This window comes from Anser anser, assembly GCF_964211835.1.
Source record: "Anser anser genome assembly, chromosome: 26".
NCBI lineage: Eukaryota > Metazoa > Chordata > Aves > Anseriformes > Anatidae > Anser > Anser anser.
Window position 1 is genome coordinate 2971856 of NC_139747.1, and position 20314 is coordinate 2992169.

General features: G+C 43.5%; 1 protein-coding gene across 4 annotated transcripts in view; it reads left to right on the forward strand.

The window, feature by feature from the left end:
* DOCK5 (dedicator of cytokinesis 5) overlaps positions 1-20314 on the forward strand; it is a 121677-nt gene that overhangs the window by 7408 nt on the left and 93955 nt on the right. For 3 of the 4 annotated variants that reach the window (XM_083811586.1, XM_083811588.1, XM_083811591.1), the window contains exons 1-3: positions 3283-3422; positions 6372-6401; positions 7494-7608. Coding sequence is in view for 1 of the 4 variants with exons in the window: in XM_083811591.1 (XP_083667717.1) it covers positions 7602-7608 (7 nt within the window). In the remaining 3 variants the exon portion in view is untranslated. Of the gene's footprint in view, positions 1-3282; positions 3423-6371; positions 6402-7493; positions 7609-20314 lie in introns of those variants that run through there. The other variant, XM_083811587.1, reaches the window with a different exon arrangement.

Below are 20314 nucleotides of genomic sequence, written 5' to 3' on the forward strand. Positions count from 1 at the left end.
TAGCCCAGCATCAGTCATTTATAGCAGGGGATGCCAGCAGAAGAGTAAAACTGATTTCCACATTCCCAGGTTAGCAGAGGCTCTGAGGCTGTGAATGCTGGACTTGTTTAGCTGGGGAGAGGAGCTTTCAATTAAAAATTGCCTGTTGCCATGCTGTAGTAGGAAATTGAGAGCCAGCTGGCACGTCTCAGAGCCTGGCTGATAAACAGGCGCTGCCATGGTGGCTGGAGGATGTTCTCCTTCAGCACATTTTCTAAGCAGCCTCCAGAAGCTGAGGTGCTGTAGATGTACAATCAGATATTAGTTATCCAGCTCTGATGAGTCAGTCCTGAACAGGGAGATGAGCTTATTTCATCTGCCCAAAGATACATTTTTCTTTTCTTTTCAGCACCAGCAGGAACTAGTCAAGCCTCCTATGTTAAACACAAGATGGGATGGTAACAGTTAACCTCTGCATTACTGCACCACATTCTGTGACGCTACAGAGGCTGGCAGCTTTCAGTGGCACCTCACAAGTGGTATGAGTAGTTTATATGCTGTCACTATTTAGAGGAATAATCCCTTGTGTATCTGCTTTTACTGTGTTGTTGGGAAATGTTTCCTTTACGTTCATGGGCTACAAGATATGATAGAACTGGTTGTACCCAGATTTAAAGAAGTTCTTTGTGTAGTCATCAAGAAATCAGGTGGTACTCCTGAAATATTTACAGCTCCTTCCTTCTGGAAGGCAACAGCTTAGAATTCATCTTCCATGCCTCAGCTTTCCAGCTACCATTTTTCCTTTCCAGATCGTGCTTTCCTAATTACATTGCAAGTGCTCAATAGCAGGCACTCTGTCCGAATTTATATATGTACAATATCTAGTGTGCTTGTGGGCCTCCACAATGTGTGGCAATGGTAATAAAAATAAAGCATTAAAGTAGCACTTCTTGATCCATTAAGATAATGGTTTGTCATCAGGAGGAACACGCTTTTAAAAATTTCACTAAAGAAATTTGTACAAGCTCTAAGATGTACTTCTGCTTTGAAGTACTGGGAAAAAGGTTCCAAGCTTTTTTATGATTTCAGGAAAAGATACATAGTTGTTTTTAATACCCGTTGCATATTCAAGATGGAAAGCAGTTTTTCATTAATTCTTCTTTTTTAACTTCAATAGTGGGTACAAGCAACTTGTTTTTTAATCTTTTGAGTGTGTGTGTGAAGAGAGCAAAGAGGAAACGGTCACAGTATCCACGATGTCTGCTTCTGTTAGATCAAAGTTAAGGACGCGTAACTCTCTGTAAGGCTGGGCTACGTCCTCTGTTTTATTTGTTAAAATGACTTGTGAGCATGGCAGCATTTCCAGTAAGCTGAGGAAAGAAGTGGCACAAGCTGGGTTGTTCCTGTAACTAACACAATCTTTAAATCTGGGAGCATCTGAGGCTTGAGTTTAAGACCAGTAAGCCTGGAGATCAGATGTTGAGAAAATTGGCTGCTGCTGTGAGTCTGCAGAAAAGAGAAGCCATTCTGCCAGCTCGCAGCCCTGGTCCAGCTGCTCCTGCGGCCATTAGAAAGCAAACGCCTTTGTAGGCTCAGCATGGTCAGAGAGGTGAAGGTGCACCTTGGGGATGTGTGTGGGATGAGTGAGGGGGAGGAAAGGAGGAGTTATTTCTTCCAGAAGTGCAGCCAGAGTGAGACAGGAGGCGACCTACTGAGTTCAGTGCTCCCCAGGGCTTGCTACTGCTGTGCTCGGAAAAAAGAACGCATTGCAGATTTCATTTAGGCTGGGCAAGGCTGTTCAGCTGCATCTAGGGCTTGCCTTGAGGGGCAGAGTTACTATCCATATAATCTGACCTAAATCATTCCTTCAGGAGGCTTGCCACGCTTCGGAGCAGCCTGCGCTGGACTGAGAAGTGCTGTGCACAGTGAGGAAGGAAAAGGCCCAAGGGAAGGGTTAATTTGGGATTTGCAATTCCCTGGGGGCAGACCGCAGCGTTTGGAGCTCTGTGCACCCTGCCAGCGCCTCCTGTTGGGAATTCACCCCGGTGGAGCTGCAATTTAGGGGGAGAGGAGAGGGCAGAAAGGCAGCCGAGACATTTTTTTCTTGGACTTTTCAAGGAATCTGTCTGCATGAGGTGAAATAAAGGGCCTAGGATTGCTGTGTCAGGGACAGCAGAGGCAGCTGCAGCCTAAGGGGAACTTAAGCAAAGTTTCTCTGCGTCCTTTGGGGGAGGATGGGGAAAAGGGGGATTTTACCATTTTTCCAAATGGAAAAGGAAGGAGCAGCCCCTCTCGCATTAACCCTTGGCAGTGTCCTCTGCCTGTCACTGCAGGGGTGTGGAGGTAGGACCTGGCATTTCTACCTGTACCAGGAATTTATTGTTAGAGCCCTGCTATAGGCAGGGAAGGGAACGAAGAGGGAGAAGTGATCGTCTGAGTGGCTGCTGTCAAGTGGAGCTTCGAGAAAGCATTACTCAGTCTGCCTCTTCTCTCCACCCTCTGGGAAGCTGCCGCTTCTGCAGCAGGTCCGGTTCCTGGCAAAAGTTCAGCACTGCAGCAACTTTCCAGGAGAAGGGAGGGAGAGAGGAGGAGAGTCCCGCATAGAGGAGGAGCTACCATGTCCCAGGCTCCCTTTGGACAGAAGCATAACTGCTAAAAGCAAGAAAAATATGCAAAGGGCAAGCCTCTTTCGTATCCAGGAGCAGTGAGTGCTCTGCACCAACTTCCGTATAGTTAACAGAAGTTTTCAGTGGCCTTATCACTGCCAGACCTCACCCCAAGAGCTAGTGTTTGTGATTGATACTGCATAAAATTCTTCCCCAGAGTAGCTAAAAATGGTGCAGCAAAATGGGGTGATGGGAGTATCCGTGGGATCGGAACAGTTTTAGCCCAGGAAGGTGTTCTTTTCTGAGTGCCCCGAGAGGAGGTTCAGGTGAAACTGGGGGGGAAGCAGGAAGAAAATGTTCATTTTGGGGGAGAGGGGTAAATAGACAACATACAAAAGAGGGAGGTGTTAAATCAGGAATAGAGAGGTGGGGTGCCAACAGGTGGGAAATCAGGACAGACCTAGCAGAAACTGAGCAAAGGGCTGAGAAGTGAGCGCGTGGGCTTTGTACAATTGTGTGTCTCTTCTCCCTTGCCTCCCACAGCCTTCGCCAAGCGCTTGCATTCAAGGCAGTGTTTGTGGACACCGAGTGCTTCTCCCACTGAGCCCAGATTGCAGGAACGGAGAGCACGTCCCCCGTGGGAGTGGGAAGAGCCCAGTCTCCAACTCCGGGCTGCGTGGAGGGGGATTAAGTTCTCCGCCTGCAACCAGCCTTGCACACAGAGCAACTGTGGGGTGACAAAGGAAGCTTGCGACTCCTTTCCCACCTGCTTGACAAAGGAAGCTTGCGACTCCTTTCCCACCTGCACCTTTAGGTGCCTCCTGCTGGAGAGCAGCGGTAGGTGTGTGGGGCTGGACGTGCAGCGCTTCGTGGCCCTGCTGTTCCTTTTCTATCCTGTGCAAGGTAGTGAAGGCACTGGTGTACAGCCGCATGGGAGATGGGGTGTAGGAGAGGAGGCGTCAGCTGCTCAGCTGCTCCCCGTGAGTGGGAGGTGAGCGTGGCAGTGGGAGTTAATGGCTTTTCTGCAGCTCGGAGGGAGCAGAGCGGCTTCTCCTGACTGCGGTGGGGAGATAACGGGCTGGGGGGGGCAGCTTTGATGCTTTCCCTGGAGCAGACCCTGGGGAGGCAACGGAGGGAGCTGTGACTCTGCGATTATTTGCAGGGAGATTTCTGGACAGGAGGAGACCAGCTCTCCGTGCGAGTGGCTCCGGCTTGGCTGCAGTGTCTCCTGCAGCGATGGCTCCCAGGGACGGGCAGGCCTGGTGCTGGCAGCCGGGGAGGGGCGGTGGCTGCTGCCAGCCCCCCTCTGCCGCAGGAGGCTGCTGAGTCACTCCTGCAGCGCCTGCTCCTCTCTGAACCTCCAGGCTTTCCTAGGCACCCGCAGTGAGACTGGCGGAGACAGCGCAGCCTCTTTATCTCTAGCCCTTTCTCTCTCCTCTCTCTGTCGTTTTTGTTCCCCTTCTGGGTCCCAACCAAAGGAAGACATTGCTTTATAATTTTTTTTTTAAAAGCCATAGCCAGCATAAGGTGATGCTGAATCTATTTCTTTGATAATAGATCTTCCCATTCCTCTAGAGAGCAGCAATAATATTTGATGAATACAGTGAGTGCTGCAGCAATTTTCTTCTTTAAAGGAGCCCTACTGGGCATTGAATCAGCAATTATTATCCAGCGGGCAGACATTTCTTGGAAGAAGGGCTGGGGTGTGGGGGAGAGACATGATTTTTTTTCGTTTTTTGCAGAAATAAGCAGCAATAAAGTACTTTGTACTGCTGCTTTCCACTGCCTGCTGTACAAGCTATTCCTCTAACCTCTTTTTCCTTAGGGATTGCTGTAGAACTTGTTGGTAAAACTCTTCAAAACTGCCCAGCATGCAGCTTTAGGGAGGATGCTCTGCAGGGAGGTGAAGCATGTGCAGGACTGTGGTTGTTTTACAGAAGCAGGGGCTTGGGGAGAAATGGGTGCTGGCTGAACGCTGATGACCAGCATAGAAAAAGCTTCCATCAGTGTTTCACTGTTCTCTCAAGCATTAGTGCTCTTTAAACATTCACATCTGCACTACCTGACAGGAATTTCATAAATGTAATGGTCCTGGTCTCCTGAAAATCTAAGTACTTGTTTGAGCCAGTGGATGATGACTCATTGCTTTGTGCCTTACAGCTCTATATTGAACTCCCCTATAGCCTTACCTCCTCCATATCAGTACAAAGATATTAGCACTACTTTGTCTTAAGATAAGCTCATACTAACTATTTTAAAATCCTGTTTTAATTTGTTCAGAACTTCTATATGTAATCTTTTTAAAATTAACTTCTGCTTTAGAAGTTCTTTGGGCTTGCTATATTTTAAAACTGGGGCTTGAAATTTCATAATGCTGGGTATTATTTCATTTGTATCTGTCTGTTACAAAGAAGCCATTTAATTATGATCATAGTTTTTTTTCCAGAACACTTGTAGATTCATACAAATATACCAAAATATTATATTAATATACTTATTTTATTCTTTTCCTTTAGTGTTTAATGCCCTGTACTGTTTACAGCATGCAGTCCAAATTCTGCATTTAATACCATTAGGTTTTCTATTTTTTCCCACATGGGCTCACACTAATTGATTCTAAAATGCATTAAATGGTTGAAATATATGCAAGGAAAAACATTCCATTATTTAATGAACCACTCAAAGTCAGCTCCTCGTCCTCCAATGTTTATGAAAAAGCAAGGCCAATTGTAGCCAGCCCCACAATAAGTCTGGCTCGTTGGCTCTTCCTAGCCTGAAATCTTAGCCTTAAAATAGAGCCATGAGACCAGCAGGGTTTATTAGGTACACAAAAAGAAATATAAATTAAAAAAATCTCAATCATCAGTCTCTGCTGCTTCTAACTCTAGCATTAATTCTAGTTCAGTGCTTGCTGCTAGCTACGAATCTAAATTTAGCCAGTTGGCCTTGGCACAAACCCACTCTGAGTCCTATCATGTCCGTATCCCAACATGTTTGGGAACATAATTTTGGTGGGAAATTTACTAGAGTGATAAGAACTTGAGAACTTGTTTCTGAGCTCTGAAGTCCTGGCTACTCCAGGAGCTGCTGTTTGGAAAAACAGGGAAAAAAACTTTCTTTTACCAGCCTGTGTTCCAGCATCTGCTCACATACTTATTGTTTCCTTTTTCAGATCTATTTTTATCCCAGCCGTTCCTAGCTGCACATCCTTAGGGATATGCAGATGTTACATAATGAATAAGTCATTTTCCTTGTAGAACGACAAGAGGAGGGGAGGCTTGAATTAGGAAATCTTTCTTGTCAAGTTCTGCAGTTTTCATAAAGTTATTTATATAGACAGAAGTATCTATCTGCCTGTAACATCGGTTTTATCAGGCTTCAGCATTTCATTTGGATAGCTCTAAGGGGATTACTCAAGTTAATAAGGAGTGTGTGTAGGAGGACTGCAGGTCTTCCCTTCTGTCGTCCTCCCACACTTCCCATCGAAGTCTCTGAGCCTAGTAAACTGCCTTAGAACACTTGGAACTGAAGCCTATGAATCTTCTCCTGTAGCTAATGGGCAGATCATTCATAGCGCACGTTGTGTAGCTACAAGAGGAGTATTAAAGACCTGGCTCTTGAAATGTAGGAGTTTATCAAAGAAGTGGAATTAAAGGATGGAGAAAAGGAAAGGGGAGAAGCAGCATCAAGGTTTTTCCAGCAATTTAATTTCAATGTGTGTTTCTATGTTTCATTGACTAATAGTAGAGTAAAACGTTGTCTTTCTTTTGTATTTTTCATCTACAGATCTCAAAATGCATTATGAATACTAATCAGGTAAGAAAGAAGAAATTTGGATTGGCCTACCTAAAAAGTAGTTAAAGAATGTTTAAGCCATACTGGCAGTGTTTTCTAAAGATGGGCCTATTGCATTTGCTTATATAAAGACTACAGTCATCTAATAGCTCCTTATAAGTTGCTCCAAAATTACACCACTGCAAAGTGAGACCAAAACAAGGACGTGTTTGTTAGTCTTATGTTAATTATTTGATTACTGATTTTGGTTAAGATTCTGATCAGTGTCCTGAATAGACAATACTTGCTAGCCTTTCCTGTAGTCTGTCAACGTTTGGAATGATTATGTGCAAAATGAAAACTCTTTCCCCGGGCTAGTACACCAGATATGTAAACCTATCCTATTAAAGGAGTAATTTACTTAACAAGGCACAAAATTGGCTTGCCATCCCATGAATAATTGGAATAAATGTCTGCCATCTGAGCCCTTGCTGCAGTCACTAATGCAGATGGAGATTTGCAAGGTTTGGCTGCACTGTGTGCTAAAAGGGCTCACATGTACAGCTCACACAAACTACCTCTTGGTCTGGGGAGTTACAGATGGGACCCATAAGAATCCCTACACATGCCCAGATACTTATTTTATCTTCCACCAGCCCAACTTAGAAAAAGCTTTATGTTCTGTTGGGATCTGAGGCTCCTTTGTGCATTTGTTGTGGAACAACATGTGTGATCTAGTACGTGGGAGCCCCTTTATATATAGGGTATATATATAGGGTATATATATATGCCTCTTATGGGATCAGAGGTCTGGAATTGGGACAGGAATTTGAAACAACTTTTCATTACATGAAATTAATTCATTGGACAGGAAGCAGAACAAACAATACAAAGTTAGGGGTCTGTCTGTCTGCATGTTAGACAACACTCGTTGATGTCCAAGCACCCAGAGCTAAAGTTTGAATCTGAGCTTCAGAGCCAAACGTGTCAGTATGGCAGGCGTCTGTGGCAGACACGTGTATGTTAGTTCCCACAGAAGGTGGGCGTTCATTTGAGGCTTTGTCTAAGTCTTTCAATTTGTTACTGTCATAACAATAAATATAAGGACACTCAGTGGGATTTTGTTTTGGGCAGGTTAACTTCAGATTCTTCAAATGTTGGCTTCCATGATCATTCCAACCACAGCGGTTTTCAAGATCGAGCTCTTACCAGTTGCATTGCTGGACCAGTGCTGCAGCTAAGATGATAGGTAAGTGCTGTAGCTTTGTTTTTCTTGGTAGCATACTGTGAATTATTTATGCCATCTCTTTGTTGTCCTGGTGGCTTGGATGAAGGGAGAAAAATGCATGAGTGTGCGGCTTCATTTATAGACCACATTAACATCAGGTACAAAACAGGTGCATCGGCAGGTAGTAGAATCGGTTGCAAGCTGTTGTAAGGATGTGCCGTGCACCTACATGGACATCATGTGTTAGCTGAAATTGCAGCACCAAGAAATTTGCTAGAGCTCGTCATAGTGGATCTGTTGGGTATAACAGGTATATTTTAGTCTTGTTTCGCTGTGTATCTGGTGTTATATTGGCAGAATAGCTTGGATAAACTGTCATGTACATACTGGTTTAAATAGATGTAAGCACGAGCCTCACTTTAAAAAATATAAAGCTTTAATTGAACACTTTTCAGTGTGTGAACCATCTGGCTCCTGTTTCTGTAGTCTCAGAACTGCACAGAATCTTAGTACATGTATCCTCATCACCTCTCTGTAAGGTGATGGCACCCCATTATCCTTGTCCAGCACGTGGGAATTGCACTCATAAATACCCTGGACTATCAAAGAGTTAATTATCTAACATGCTTTTGTGCATTTCTGTGATTTCCACAAAGCACATTTTAGCAATTTTGTAGTCCTAAAGATCTTTGTAGTCATGGCTGTGATTTTCTGAGAAAGTTCCTGGGAGAGTGGAAAGGTGAATTTAGTTGTCTGGAGTTTTACGTCAACATTGTTGCCCCTGAAATACCTTGTTCTTGTGATCTGTAACTGTTGGTTCTTAAAAAAATAAATAGAGAGATGTTGAATGGGTACATATTTACATTAATCACAAAGACAAGGTAAGTGCATTTGATTTTTGATACAAAGTGATATTGTAAAAGGCAGGTGGCTTCTTGGCCATAGCCCCAAATTCTGCACATCCTTGTGCACCTTCTATTACTGGCTAAAATAAAGCTTATAATTAAATAGGTTACTGAAGAGTTTGTAGATTCTATTATACGTGCAGCTGCTGCAACATTTTAAATTCAATTTGTTAAGGGATATAGACATCATCTCTATTAAGTTATAATGTATAACTTAATGTAGGGTAGGAGGGACCATTAGCAAATGCCATATGCTAACCTCAGTCGTGTCCACACTATAATATAAGTTAGGAACAAAGGCGTATTCCCAGATGCAGTTATCTCCTATGGAAGAGACCTATAGGGTCAGCACGCCCATTGTCCATGCAGACATGAGGGAAGAGGTTTGGGTGAGGGAAAGACACAGACAGATGCAAAGCTGTGTGATGGATATGCCTGATTACAGCATGAACAATAGCTGAAGAGAGGTTCATGCAGAGCTTGCTGCTGTGAATTTACTCAAAATTTAATGAGCCCAATCTGCCACCTTTGCATCCAGCAGGAATTTTGCCATTGATTGGAAAGATGGCAGGCTAAGGCCCAATATCAGACACCAGCTAATGTTATTAGTGCACGGCTTTCCTGCTATTCCTTTTAAGAGATAAAAAGCCACCAGTAAAGATACTTGCACATGCTCATGTTTGTAGTTTATAGGAAGTTAAGCTGGGGTTGCTGCGTTTTATGCTCTGCTCTGAAGTGACTGTTCTACCATTACACCTTGTGAAATACCCCTCAGGTGTCCTGACTTTCAGTTCCCTTCTCCTATGCAGTGGCCTAGTTATGAGTCTACCTTTCTGCCCAGAGAGTAAAACAGAATCTAAGCATCCTGAGGCTGCTCTAATTAGCCCCTACCTTCCAAAAAAACAGGAACAAAACCCTGACTGATGTACCTTCAGACACCTGGTCTACCTATTTGGTTGTGCTGTTTCCTTCAAAAGCTTTTTACTGGAGTGTTTCAGCCCAATTTAGATTACTTTTCCAGCTACCTTATCTTGCTTTTATTTTAATGGGTATTTGGTATCTCACATTGTTTTGTTGGCTTAGGACAAGACTCCAGTGTACCTCCGTAGCAGAAGTAATGCATGATGTCAAGAAGGAAGCTATGTAGAACATAATTACTTGCAGTCTTCCGAAGTAACTTAGAGTCATATTTAAGGTTAAATTTCATTCTCGGTAGTCATGAAAGCCAATTTGATTAGTAGCTTTATGCACAGAAGTTGCCGCTGATATTAGATTACTGCTGCTTTTTTTCCCAGATTTTTGCCAGTGTTTATTGATTAAGTGTGCTGCTCCAGGCACAAATAAATAAATAAATAAAATCATGTCCTGCAGCTAATCAATGGGCTGGTTTTTAAAAGTCTGCAGATCATGTTACAAGGGCAATTGCTGTTGTGGGTTCAGCAGATGTGGCTGCAAGCTGTGATTTTGGATGCAAATGCGATTTAAAAATAAAGTAGTGTCTCCCTGCATCTCAGCTCTCTGGTTTTAAAAACGGCCTGTTCACACAATCTTGTGCTGGAATGTGTTTGTTTAAACACCTTGTTAAGTGATAAGGCTGGCACAACCAGAAATTTCAGCATTTCTTACTACACTGTATGAGGCAAAAAGAATTTCATATCAGAAAAACATAACATTGCATCTTCATTGGTCAATATCATTGGACACAGTACCCCAGTATACACTGGTAAAGAATTAATTATCATTATTTTACGTAGCTGCAAGCAATCTTGCACTCAGTGCAGTTTTAATGGGGGTGAACAATTTAAGGCTCTTCTGACATGCCATAATCATGATTTCTGTCCTTCCCTTGGGTGTGTAAATGTGAACATTTTATTTTGCTCAGTCTGTTTCTCGATTGTGACTTAAGGACATTCTTACCTGTGGCATTTTGACACTGATATTCTTGAGGGCCCTTCCAGTGTTCACAGAAGGTAATACAGAATGGCTGAAAATGAAATACAGATATTTGAAAGTTTTATAGGAGGAGCTGTATGAGCACAGATTGCCACAGAGATCGTGTTTTAAATTGATAAGGTAACAAATAATGGTAGAAGTTTTGTCCAAAATGGCACAGTACGGTAAAAGGAAGGCCAATCTGAACCTGTTAGGTTGTCACCCATTAACTGATACTGTTGTCCTGCCTTACAACCCCACAAAATAACGTAGTATCCATATAAGAAATCAGATAGCAGTGTTGAATCTGATCTCACCCATAATTGTTTAACTCCATCTTTATCAGCAGTCTGTCCTGATAAATTACTGGAACCTAAATTAACTAAAGAAAGTAAGACTTTTTATTGATTTCTATGGACTTTTAATTAGGCCCTCACATAAACCTGCCTGAATTCATTAGAGTTACTGGGGGCTTTTTCAACTATTCTGCCCAATTCAGAAGACTGTTTATGTTCCTAATCTCTTACTAAGTCATCAGGAGGCTTGTGTGGAGTCGAGGATATCTCTGTGCACCCCCACATTCCCCTACAGAACGGTCATAAATGCTTGGAAAATTTTGAGCTGCCATGACAGTGCTTTTAAGTACAGCAGTGGCTGAGGACCACAGCTGACATTAAATGAACTTTCTCTTCTAAGTATCTGCATATTCAGTACTGTGTTTCAGTGCTCAGCAATGCTTATTTCTGCATGCCTAAGTGTCCTTACTTCTCTTTTCTGCACCTAATGCTTCCTATATTTTACTTGTTCAAATTGATAACAAATGTGTTCCTTTGAAATGCAAAACAGTTGCAGAAACAGAAGCGAGAACTCTGAGTTGGGTCTGAAGCTGTGATGAACCTGTATTTTAATAACAGGTGGTTTAACAGACATGAAAGAAAAAGCTTTTGAGGGAGAGAGGCTTGTCTCATGAGGCTGCTAACATGTTCTCAGCTTCAGCTGCTTTGAACCACCATGTTCCAGTAAACGTTGCATTTCAGCTCAAACCTCTTCCATTATTTCTAAAGGAAGGGGGGATATCTAACCATAGAACACAGAGCCACGGTAAGAAAGTTTATAAAACATCTGGATTATCAAGAATCATCCTACAGGATTTAAATTTTTAGTACCAAGTCACCGTAGGCCAAATCTTGCTTGCTTCTATTTTAGTCAAAGGATGTTTTATAAGAATAGGTTCAAGAGGGATTTGGCCTTGTCTTTCACAAGATCATTTTTGTCTATCGTAGCTGTGGCATGTCTGTAGAAATGTCAGTGTGAATTGTCTAGTGATCAACAGTGACGGCAAAACATGACACTTGTGTGTTTGCAGATAACAGCAAACAAATTGACCTTTCATATCAGGCATGTCAATATACCAAGCAACTCTATTCTTTTGGAAATAAATGCTTTTTGCTGGTTCTTCTCTTCTCTTTCTCTGTCTCTCCCCCACTCCCACCCTTACCCACTTTTTTCAGTAGGCAGAACCAATGGTGGTGATTCTGACATCTCGATTTTGGTTTAGATAGTCTTCAGGTTTGTTGTGGTTTAACCTGGCAGGCAGCTCAGCGCCACACAGCTGTTTGCTCCCCGCACCCCTAGGTAGGATGGGGGAGAGAATGGGGGAAAACAGTAAAAGCTTGTGGGTTGAGATACAGACAGTTAACAGGACAGAAGGAAGAGAAATAATATGATATCCACAAAGCAGGTGATGCATAATGCAATTGCTCACCACCAGCAGACTGATGCCCATCCCATCCCTGAGCAGTGGTCCCCACACCCCCCATATAATTGTTCAGCATGTCTACATGATGTGGAATATCCCTTTGGCCATCTGGGGTCAGCTGTCCTGCTTCTGTCCCCTCCCAGCTCCTTGTGCACCCGCAGCCTCCTCGCTGGCAGGGCGGTGTGAGAAGCTGAAAAGTCCTTGGCTTAGTGTAAGCACTGCTCTGCAACATTAAAACATCAGCGTGTTATCAACATTATTCTCATCCTAAATCCAAAGCACGGCTCCATATCAGCTCCTAGGAGGAAAATTAAATCTCTTCCAGCTGAAACCAGGACAACATAGCAAGCTACAAACCTTTAGGTTTTGAGCGTTAGTATTCTGAGGATGAGAAGCCAAAGGTTGCTGCATGTTATTACTATTATTGATCGGGAAATAGTGCCTTATCCAAGCTGAATCCTTTGCCTTTAGGTGGCCTTTATTTCTCTACCAAAGAACTACAGAAAAGAGGAGGACTTGTTTAAAGCAGATTCACTTTTTCTACCACATTGTTTCATGATACTTGTCCTATGTGGTATGTATTTCTTTCTGTACCAATCATCTCAGTGTACTATCAAATCTCATCCGGAACAGTTCCCATTTTAAACCGAATTATATGATGTCATGCAAATTGTTTGGAATTTTAATTTTATTTTTAGAACTAGGATAGGTAAGGAAAAGGCTAAAATGCTGAAGAGCCTGCATGTCTGAGACTTCGGGAGTTCAGCATTGAAAGGTATCTCTGATACATTATTCAGGAAATACTGGGCAGACAGCATACCTAATGAGTAGCATCAGGGGTATCTGGACTTTTTCTTTAATGCCAGTGCCTTTGTACATCTTGCTAACGTGATTTACAATGCCTTAAATGAATTAGTACTACAGCTTCACTGGTCTTGAAAGAATACCTATGCATCATCTTACTTTGACACAGCAGCTAATCGCATCCAGGAGAATTAAAAGGCATGTAGCCATAAATTCTGGCATAAGCTTCAGATAAGGACTGGAGGTGAAAAACTGGGTGGAGAGCCAAGTAGATTCTGCAGCTTGCAAAAATACATCCTGGGCACTGGGGCAGAATTCTGAAATTCACAAGGTCAAAGTAAGCAAAAGTTGTGTCTGACTCAGATGATCAATAGTTCCTGCCCTAATCACTTGTTTGCACTCCCAAAGCTCACTGAAGAGACCAGGAATATCTGTATCTAGGTCTCTTACATCTAAAGCTTAGATCTGTGTTCAGACAGACTTCTTTCAGATTCAGCTTGAAAGCAAAGGACCTATACATGCAGAAGTAAATGTGTGTGCGTAGCCTGGATCTTAAGTGCTCATGTCCTCAACTATGATCCAAAGGAGTCTGTCATTTTGCTTCCTTACTGTTCCAGCCCACAGCCCCAAGTCCTGTAGCCAATAACCTCTATTAGTAGACAAGGGCTTGCTTTCACTGGCACAGTTATTGTGAAAGATATCTCTAAATATAGGTATAAAAACATACAGCAGCCTTACATGACACAGACTGCTTTGAATCTCTCTCGTATGTCTATATAACCACCACTGATTCCACTAGCTTGACTGAATCCTTGCTAAATTACCTCTCTGGAAGAGAAGAATCAGACCCCCCTGCTTAACAGAAAGCACTGTACTTTATTTTCATTCTGTTTAAAGCAAGGAGGATCCGGTGCTTCAGCCGTCAGCAGGGAGACAGTAGTTATTACCCGTGGAGCTGTTACAGACAAGCAAGGGCACTGAGAAGCTACTGACAGATTTTTATTTCCATTACTGGTAGGCATCGATGTCAATATAAAAACCCATACATTTCTCCATTAGGTATGCGTGCCTGGTTTATGCATAAGGGCTCGATGACATTCTTGTTTGTGTTTTGACATGACATCTTTTTCCTCTGTAACTGGACATTCTCTAAAAAGAATGTCATTGCTTTCCTCCATGCTTCATTATAGTTTGTCTTTATGTTTTCCCCCCCAGCAGCCTCCGGCAATTAGGCTGTTAATGCAGTTAGGGGTGGATGGAAGGCAGCGATCTGGGCTCTGAAACAGAACAGCAAGCCCTACGGTCCTGCACCACTTCCCTCTTGTCCACACTGCGTAGTCATTAATAAAGTCCCGCAGGTCTCTCGCGGCGTGCTCTCAGAATCTGGGCTGCCCTTCACAGCGGAGTAGCGATAGTGCTGCTTCGGCTCTTCCCAAATTCAGATAGGTCTGACCTCTGGCGCTCTGATAATTTGTCTACAGCAGCTCTCTTGCAAGCCAGTGACAGACAACCTAGAACAGGTGAACTACAAAATATTTGCTCTGGGTTTCCTTAAATCCTTGCACAGGAGCGTTAGTCAGTGGCAAAGAACAACGGCAATCAAAGCTAAAGATGTGAGTGTAATAAATTGCTTTGTGTGGTAACCTGAGGCAGGCGACATTTTGATGTTGGAAAAAATTCAGATCAGTTGTGAAATGAAAAGTCAAAGGTGTTCCTTTAGAAAAGGTTTCTCTGCTTTAGATTCAGCAAAGTTCTGCTTTTCCGTCACCCTTCTGAGTCAACTGTTTACTGAGGGTGACCTGAATTTACAAAGAGCTGATTTTCTACCAAAAATTGCATTTTTTTTCAGTGAACTGCAAATAACACTTTCAACAAAGTTTCACCGAAGCTTATAAGAGAATTTGGGTGGAACCTGTGCCTTAGCTTGCCATATAGCCAGGATGGCTTGGGGAAAATTGCACTGTCATGCCAGCCTTGTATCGGGTCTTTGCAGCGAAGATCCAGGAATTAGGATTCTCAAGCAGGCGTTTAGGAAGTGCTTGCCACAGAGGAAGCATGAATATGTGAAAAGCAGCAAACCAAAATATTCTTTACACTCGCATTTATAGACAGACACATGCACACGTTTTGAGGCTTTGTTTTGAGGCAGGGAGGGTATCTTTAGTGAATATAGATCATTTATATTCTGGTGGGTTTAGCTTAAATGCTGCACAGCTCAGTGCCTGCTTGTCTGAGGCAGCTTGCTCTGAGAAGGGTTAAGCTTTGTGTTTGTCGACAGCATTGCAGCAAAGGGGATGAAGTAAGCTTGAAGGGCAGAAACGCTGTACTGCATCTTTAACAGGGTGTGTCCCATCCATTGCTGCAGTCTCTGCTGCAGTGAGGTTTAAATTGGGCTCTGTCTGTCTCGTTAAGCCTCCTTACTTTATGATAATTGGAGACGGCAATCATATTCAGACACAGCGCTAGAATGGCTGCTGATCTGAAAGCGACAGTCAGCCCACGAAGGGTGGGAAACTTTGGATAGCACAAATCCCCTGCTCAGTCACCCATTGCGTAGTCCAGAAAAACTTTTTAGTGATTTTGTGAGTTAAAAGGCTCTGTTGCATATAAAAAGGAGCTAGCCGGGGATTTCGGCACTCTGTAGCATCGTACTGTGTTAGTAACTTCGCAAAGTCATCGAACATGTTCTGCAGCAGCTGCTGGATATTGCTGAATCAATTTGGCACTGAGAAGAAGGAGACTGTTAGGCTGTTGAATTTCCTTGAGATTTGCAAGTCCCTCAGACTCATTCGATGTGAAGTTATAAAAGACACTGGCTTTTCACAGTATTGACAAGCAGGTTTCAGAGGATTAGAAGAAGTGATTTTGAAATAAAATCCTCTGCCGTCATGACTGCAGTGCTGGCTGCACTGCATGGGGCAGGTCCAGCGCCACTTGCGTAGTCATTGCGTGGTGTAGTTCTACAAAGCCTGCCGTGGTCTCCTGAGTGCTTGTTCCCTTTGTATTATAAACATCCATCTGTGACGAATGTCATATTTAAATCCTGTGAATTTGTGTATTACGAAGTTGGTAGACAGCGTTCAGTTATTTTTATTTTGAAAGGAGACGTTTTCTTAGACTACCTTGTAATTCATTACGTCTGACATACGGTGCTGCTCTAAGAAGAGTGCTCATGTCACCAAATGTAGCTTCATGCTCAGATCTCATCCTTTCTAATTGAAGTTTTGGTCATATGCATCTAAGACTTGTTCTAGTGAACTGAAGCAGTGACAAATATTTTGTTAACCTAAATGAAAAGGTAATATTTAACCAGAACAAAGCTATGATTTAGGCTATCCGTCTAATAGCAACTCCCGTGTTCTTACAGACTCATGCTGCTAGCACATTTGTATGCAGGGGCTCCTGCAGAATGTGTCGAGTCCACCAAAAACTAATCAGGCTTCCTGCTAATATTAAGGGCAGATTGCAAGATCAGCCTCTGTAATTATAAGATGGCAGAAATAATTTCTGCTTGTCTGTGAAGTGTTCGCTGTACTTCTGGCACTGAAAATGAGATAAGTTGTTCAATTTCCTCCCGTGTCGTGAGAGTTCACTGTTCTAAGTCCTGCGGAGACTTCAGAGAAGATTGCAGGGAGCAGGGAGTGGATCGCATTTCACTTAAAATTATAGAGCACATATATTTTCAAAGAAAGTGCAGAGCCAGACTTCAGAGCTCATTGAGCAATGTTACCTCTGGAACAGAGCAAACCCTTCTAGATGACACTCTGCATCAACTATATGAACAGTGAAACGCTGCTGATTCATCTCTATTTGTACTTTCCCTTATGTGAGCTCTAGTGCCACCAAGCGCCCGTCCCCTGGAAGAAAGCAGCCCAGCCTGATTGACGCAAACAACGTCCAAATGATCTCTTTCAGGGAATGCAGTGATCTGCAGCAGGTGGGATCAGAGCTAAAATAATCTTTTCTGAAACAGAAATATGAAGGCTTGAACTTGGGATTCCTCCAAAGCCTTAAAACTCCTTGTAACCGAGCTCTTAATAACAGATTTAGCAACATTCCCAGCTTAAATTTGTTGGCTGATGGAAATAATGGTTTGGTAGTTAATAGACTGGGTGTAGGTCCTACAGCACAGCTCACACCAAAAAGGTAGGACCAGCTGCTTTGTTTGTGATCAGTTCCTCACAAACCAGAGACTGAGCAGAATTGTGAATTCTGCCTGAAAGCAGACGTGAGGGTGCTGGGCTGGATTTTGTGTATAGGGAAAGAGCTGGAAAGAGCCTTATTCTGCCGGCCCCTGAAACGCCAGTTCTGCAGTGACAGGTGAAGGAAAGGAGAGATGATACTAATCTGAGATCGTGGCAGCCTTAAAGCAATGATGGAGGAGACAATACATCGTACAAATGCATTAATCTTATGTAATTTCAGAGAAGGAAGCTTGCCAAAATTGACGTAAATAGAAAGCCGGAACATTTTTAGGTGTATACTCTACTTGATTCTCAAGTGGACTCTGCCAGGACTCACTGTGCTGCTATTTTTTTTGGATACCACTCAAGGTGATCCAGGTTTGTCCTGCATTGCTTCCTCTGTGTTGTAAGAAGGCAATAATGGTTTTTTTTTTAGAGCTCAGGTGATAGAAACTTTTACTGCTCTCTTCTTCCCTGTAGAACTTTTACTGATTTGCATCATCTCCAGCAGTCTGTTATCAAGAGTTTAGTCTTTTTTAGTCCTTGATTCCTTCTGAACAAAGTTTAACAGATTTTATACTGGCTCATTATGCTGTGCTACTACAGCAGTGCTGTTAATGAGGCCAGAATACTTGTTTAAGAAATTAAACCTATTGCCTGAAATAGGAGCAGATATCCTTGAGCCTTTTGTATGAGATCTCCCTTTGGATGGGGGAGGCTGTAGCCTGGTGAAAAATAGTTCCCCACAGTGCATTTTGTAATCACCGCTTGCATATGAACCTAACTGACTTCTTCCTAAAAGGGCAAAAGCTGGAAGGAGCCAAGTGGCAGATAAAGCTCCATGAATTTTCATTCCCTATCTTAGAAGAAAGAATGCAGAGTCCCTTAGGCCAGGCAAGACAATTGTGCGCCTCACCAGGAGATCTGTCTGTTGCCTGCCGAGCTGAAACAAACATTTCCATGTTTATAGGGCTGGGGATGGCTTCATCAAATTGCAGATCAAGTCTGCTTCTGCTTTCCTCCCCTCAGACAATATATTGAACTGCTACCTCTGAATTAGTCATCCCATCTGGTACTCACTGAAACCAAGGAGCTAAATCTCCAGGCAGAAGAGAGTGGAGCTGGTCCCTTAGCTGACGGATTTGTATTTTAACATCTGAGAAACGTTCAGAGGCCTGAGAGGTGTCAGCACGAAGGCAGCCGAGGGGGGCTGATGTGCAGCAGCTGAGATCCAGCATGCCCCTTTGCTTTCTAGTGCAGACTTCAGACAAGGAATTACAGATTGCACGTGAGAACACACACAAAAAAAATTCTTAGGACAAAAGACTCCGTCCTTTCTGTGCAGCTTTTCATTCGTTATGCTGCAGCCTCGGTGTGTGCAGTTTATATCTCGAGACTGAACTAACGTGCCAGGCTGTCACCTCTTTGTGTTCCTGCACGTGTTAATGAAAGAATGTGGGCCCGACCCTGGAGTCCTGCAGTGCTTAACCCTCCCCCGTGAAAGCTGGTGTTGGGTCAGATACTTTGTCTTGCTCAGATCAGTCTTGCTGTCAGTAAAACAAGACTGTAATTGTCTTCCTGCCTTTCGTGCGGTGCAGTTTTGATGAATAAATCAGTTTCTAGACTGCTGTGTTAGAGATAAGTACAATTTGGGCAGAGTGTTGGCAATCTGTGTCTTTTGGACTTCTATACTAAACTCACTAATTAAAATCCAGAAGAGTAGGAAGGCAGAGGGCTTTTTCTTACCCTCTACAGAGCGTTACCAGTTGCCAGCAAGTAATTTTATTTTCTTTTGCCCGGTTGGTTGCTTGAGCTCTGCTCCAGGCAGTGCGTGTGCTCCCAATGCCTGGCAACAGCGACCTGACGTCAGTCCCGGCACGCTCCTGAGCAGCAGAAAGAGCAGAAATAGTGCCTTGTCACCGTGTTCTCCTCGGGCTGAGCTGCATCATGCTGCTGCAGGGATAGCCTGCCTTCGGTTGCCTGCACAGAGCAATGCAGAAAGGTGCTTGGGGGGGTATCAGTGCTGTGGGGGGAGCGTGGTGCATGCTGAGGGCACGGGGCTGAGCACAGCAGCAGCTGTTTCCTACGGTAACAAGTGGCTCCTTGTTGGCTGATGGCAACATCTGTGCACAGCAAAGTGGCAGAAGTGCTGCCTTCCGTGGTGCAAAGCATTATTCCACGCGAGGCAGCGGTTCCCAGTCCCTGTAGGGGACCCGTGGAGCAATGTGCTGCAGGGAGTCACCCCTCAGCCGGCTGGCCACATCTCATCTCAGGGACCGCTGCTTCTCTGGGACACCCACAGCTATTCAGAACATGTTCTGTTGCAAAATGTATATACAGCACGCTCAAAATAAAACGGGGGTGGTACAGGATAGAAGCCCGCAGAAGGTATCATTGCATTGCTCTGAGGTTTGTCTTCAATGTGAATTTACAAAGTCGAACGGACGCTTAGTCCCTGCTAGAATTTTGCCCTGCCGCTTAAGGCTTTGAAAAGTGCAGACGTTTTGAGTTACAGTTTGTGTGCACATCTACAGAGATCCTCATAGATCTTGATGCCACAAACGCCCTTCTTGTTTCACGCAGTAAATACCGGGAGCATCGCTGAATGACGGTTTTAGCTCATGTTATTTCTCTGTGCTGGAGGAGGTCGTTTTTCACATAGAAGAGCATTAAATCTCTTCTTTGCTGCTGTTTGCTGCAGAAATATTTGAGGCAGGCAAGGATAATAGCAGGAAATAATTTTGCAGAAACCTAAATACTGCACGCTAACTCTTCAGCTGTGCAAAATGCCCCCTCAGGTGTTTACCTGGAGCTCTTTTCATTTGCTTTTTTCCTGCTGCTGAGGAACCAGGCCAGTGGCCACAACCAGGTGCAGGGGGTTTGAGCACTCTGCAGGGAAGAGCGAACAGTTTTCCATGCTGATCTCTTAGTGGCATCTAGCGTTTAATATTTGTAATAGCATCCTCTCACGAACATTTGGAACTGCAGTAACCTTGAGGATTTCCCTTGAGATTAAGCATTTGTAGATCTTTTTAAGCAGAATATCACTTATATGAGGGCTGTAGGCTTAGCCCTTTTAAAAGAAACGTTTTCCAATGCTTTCCTTCTCCCTACATCCCAGTGCTTTCCTTTGATTTGGGTAT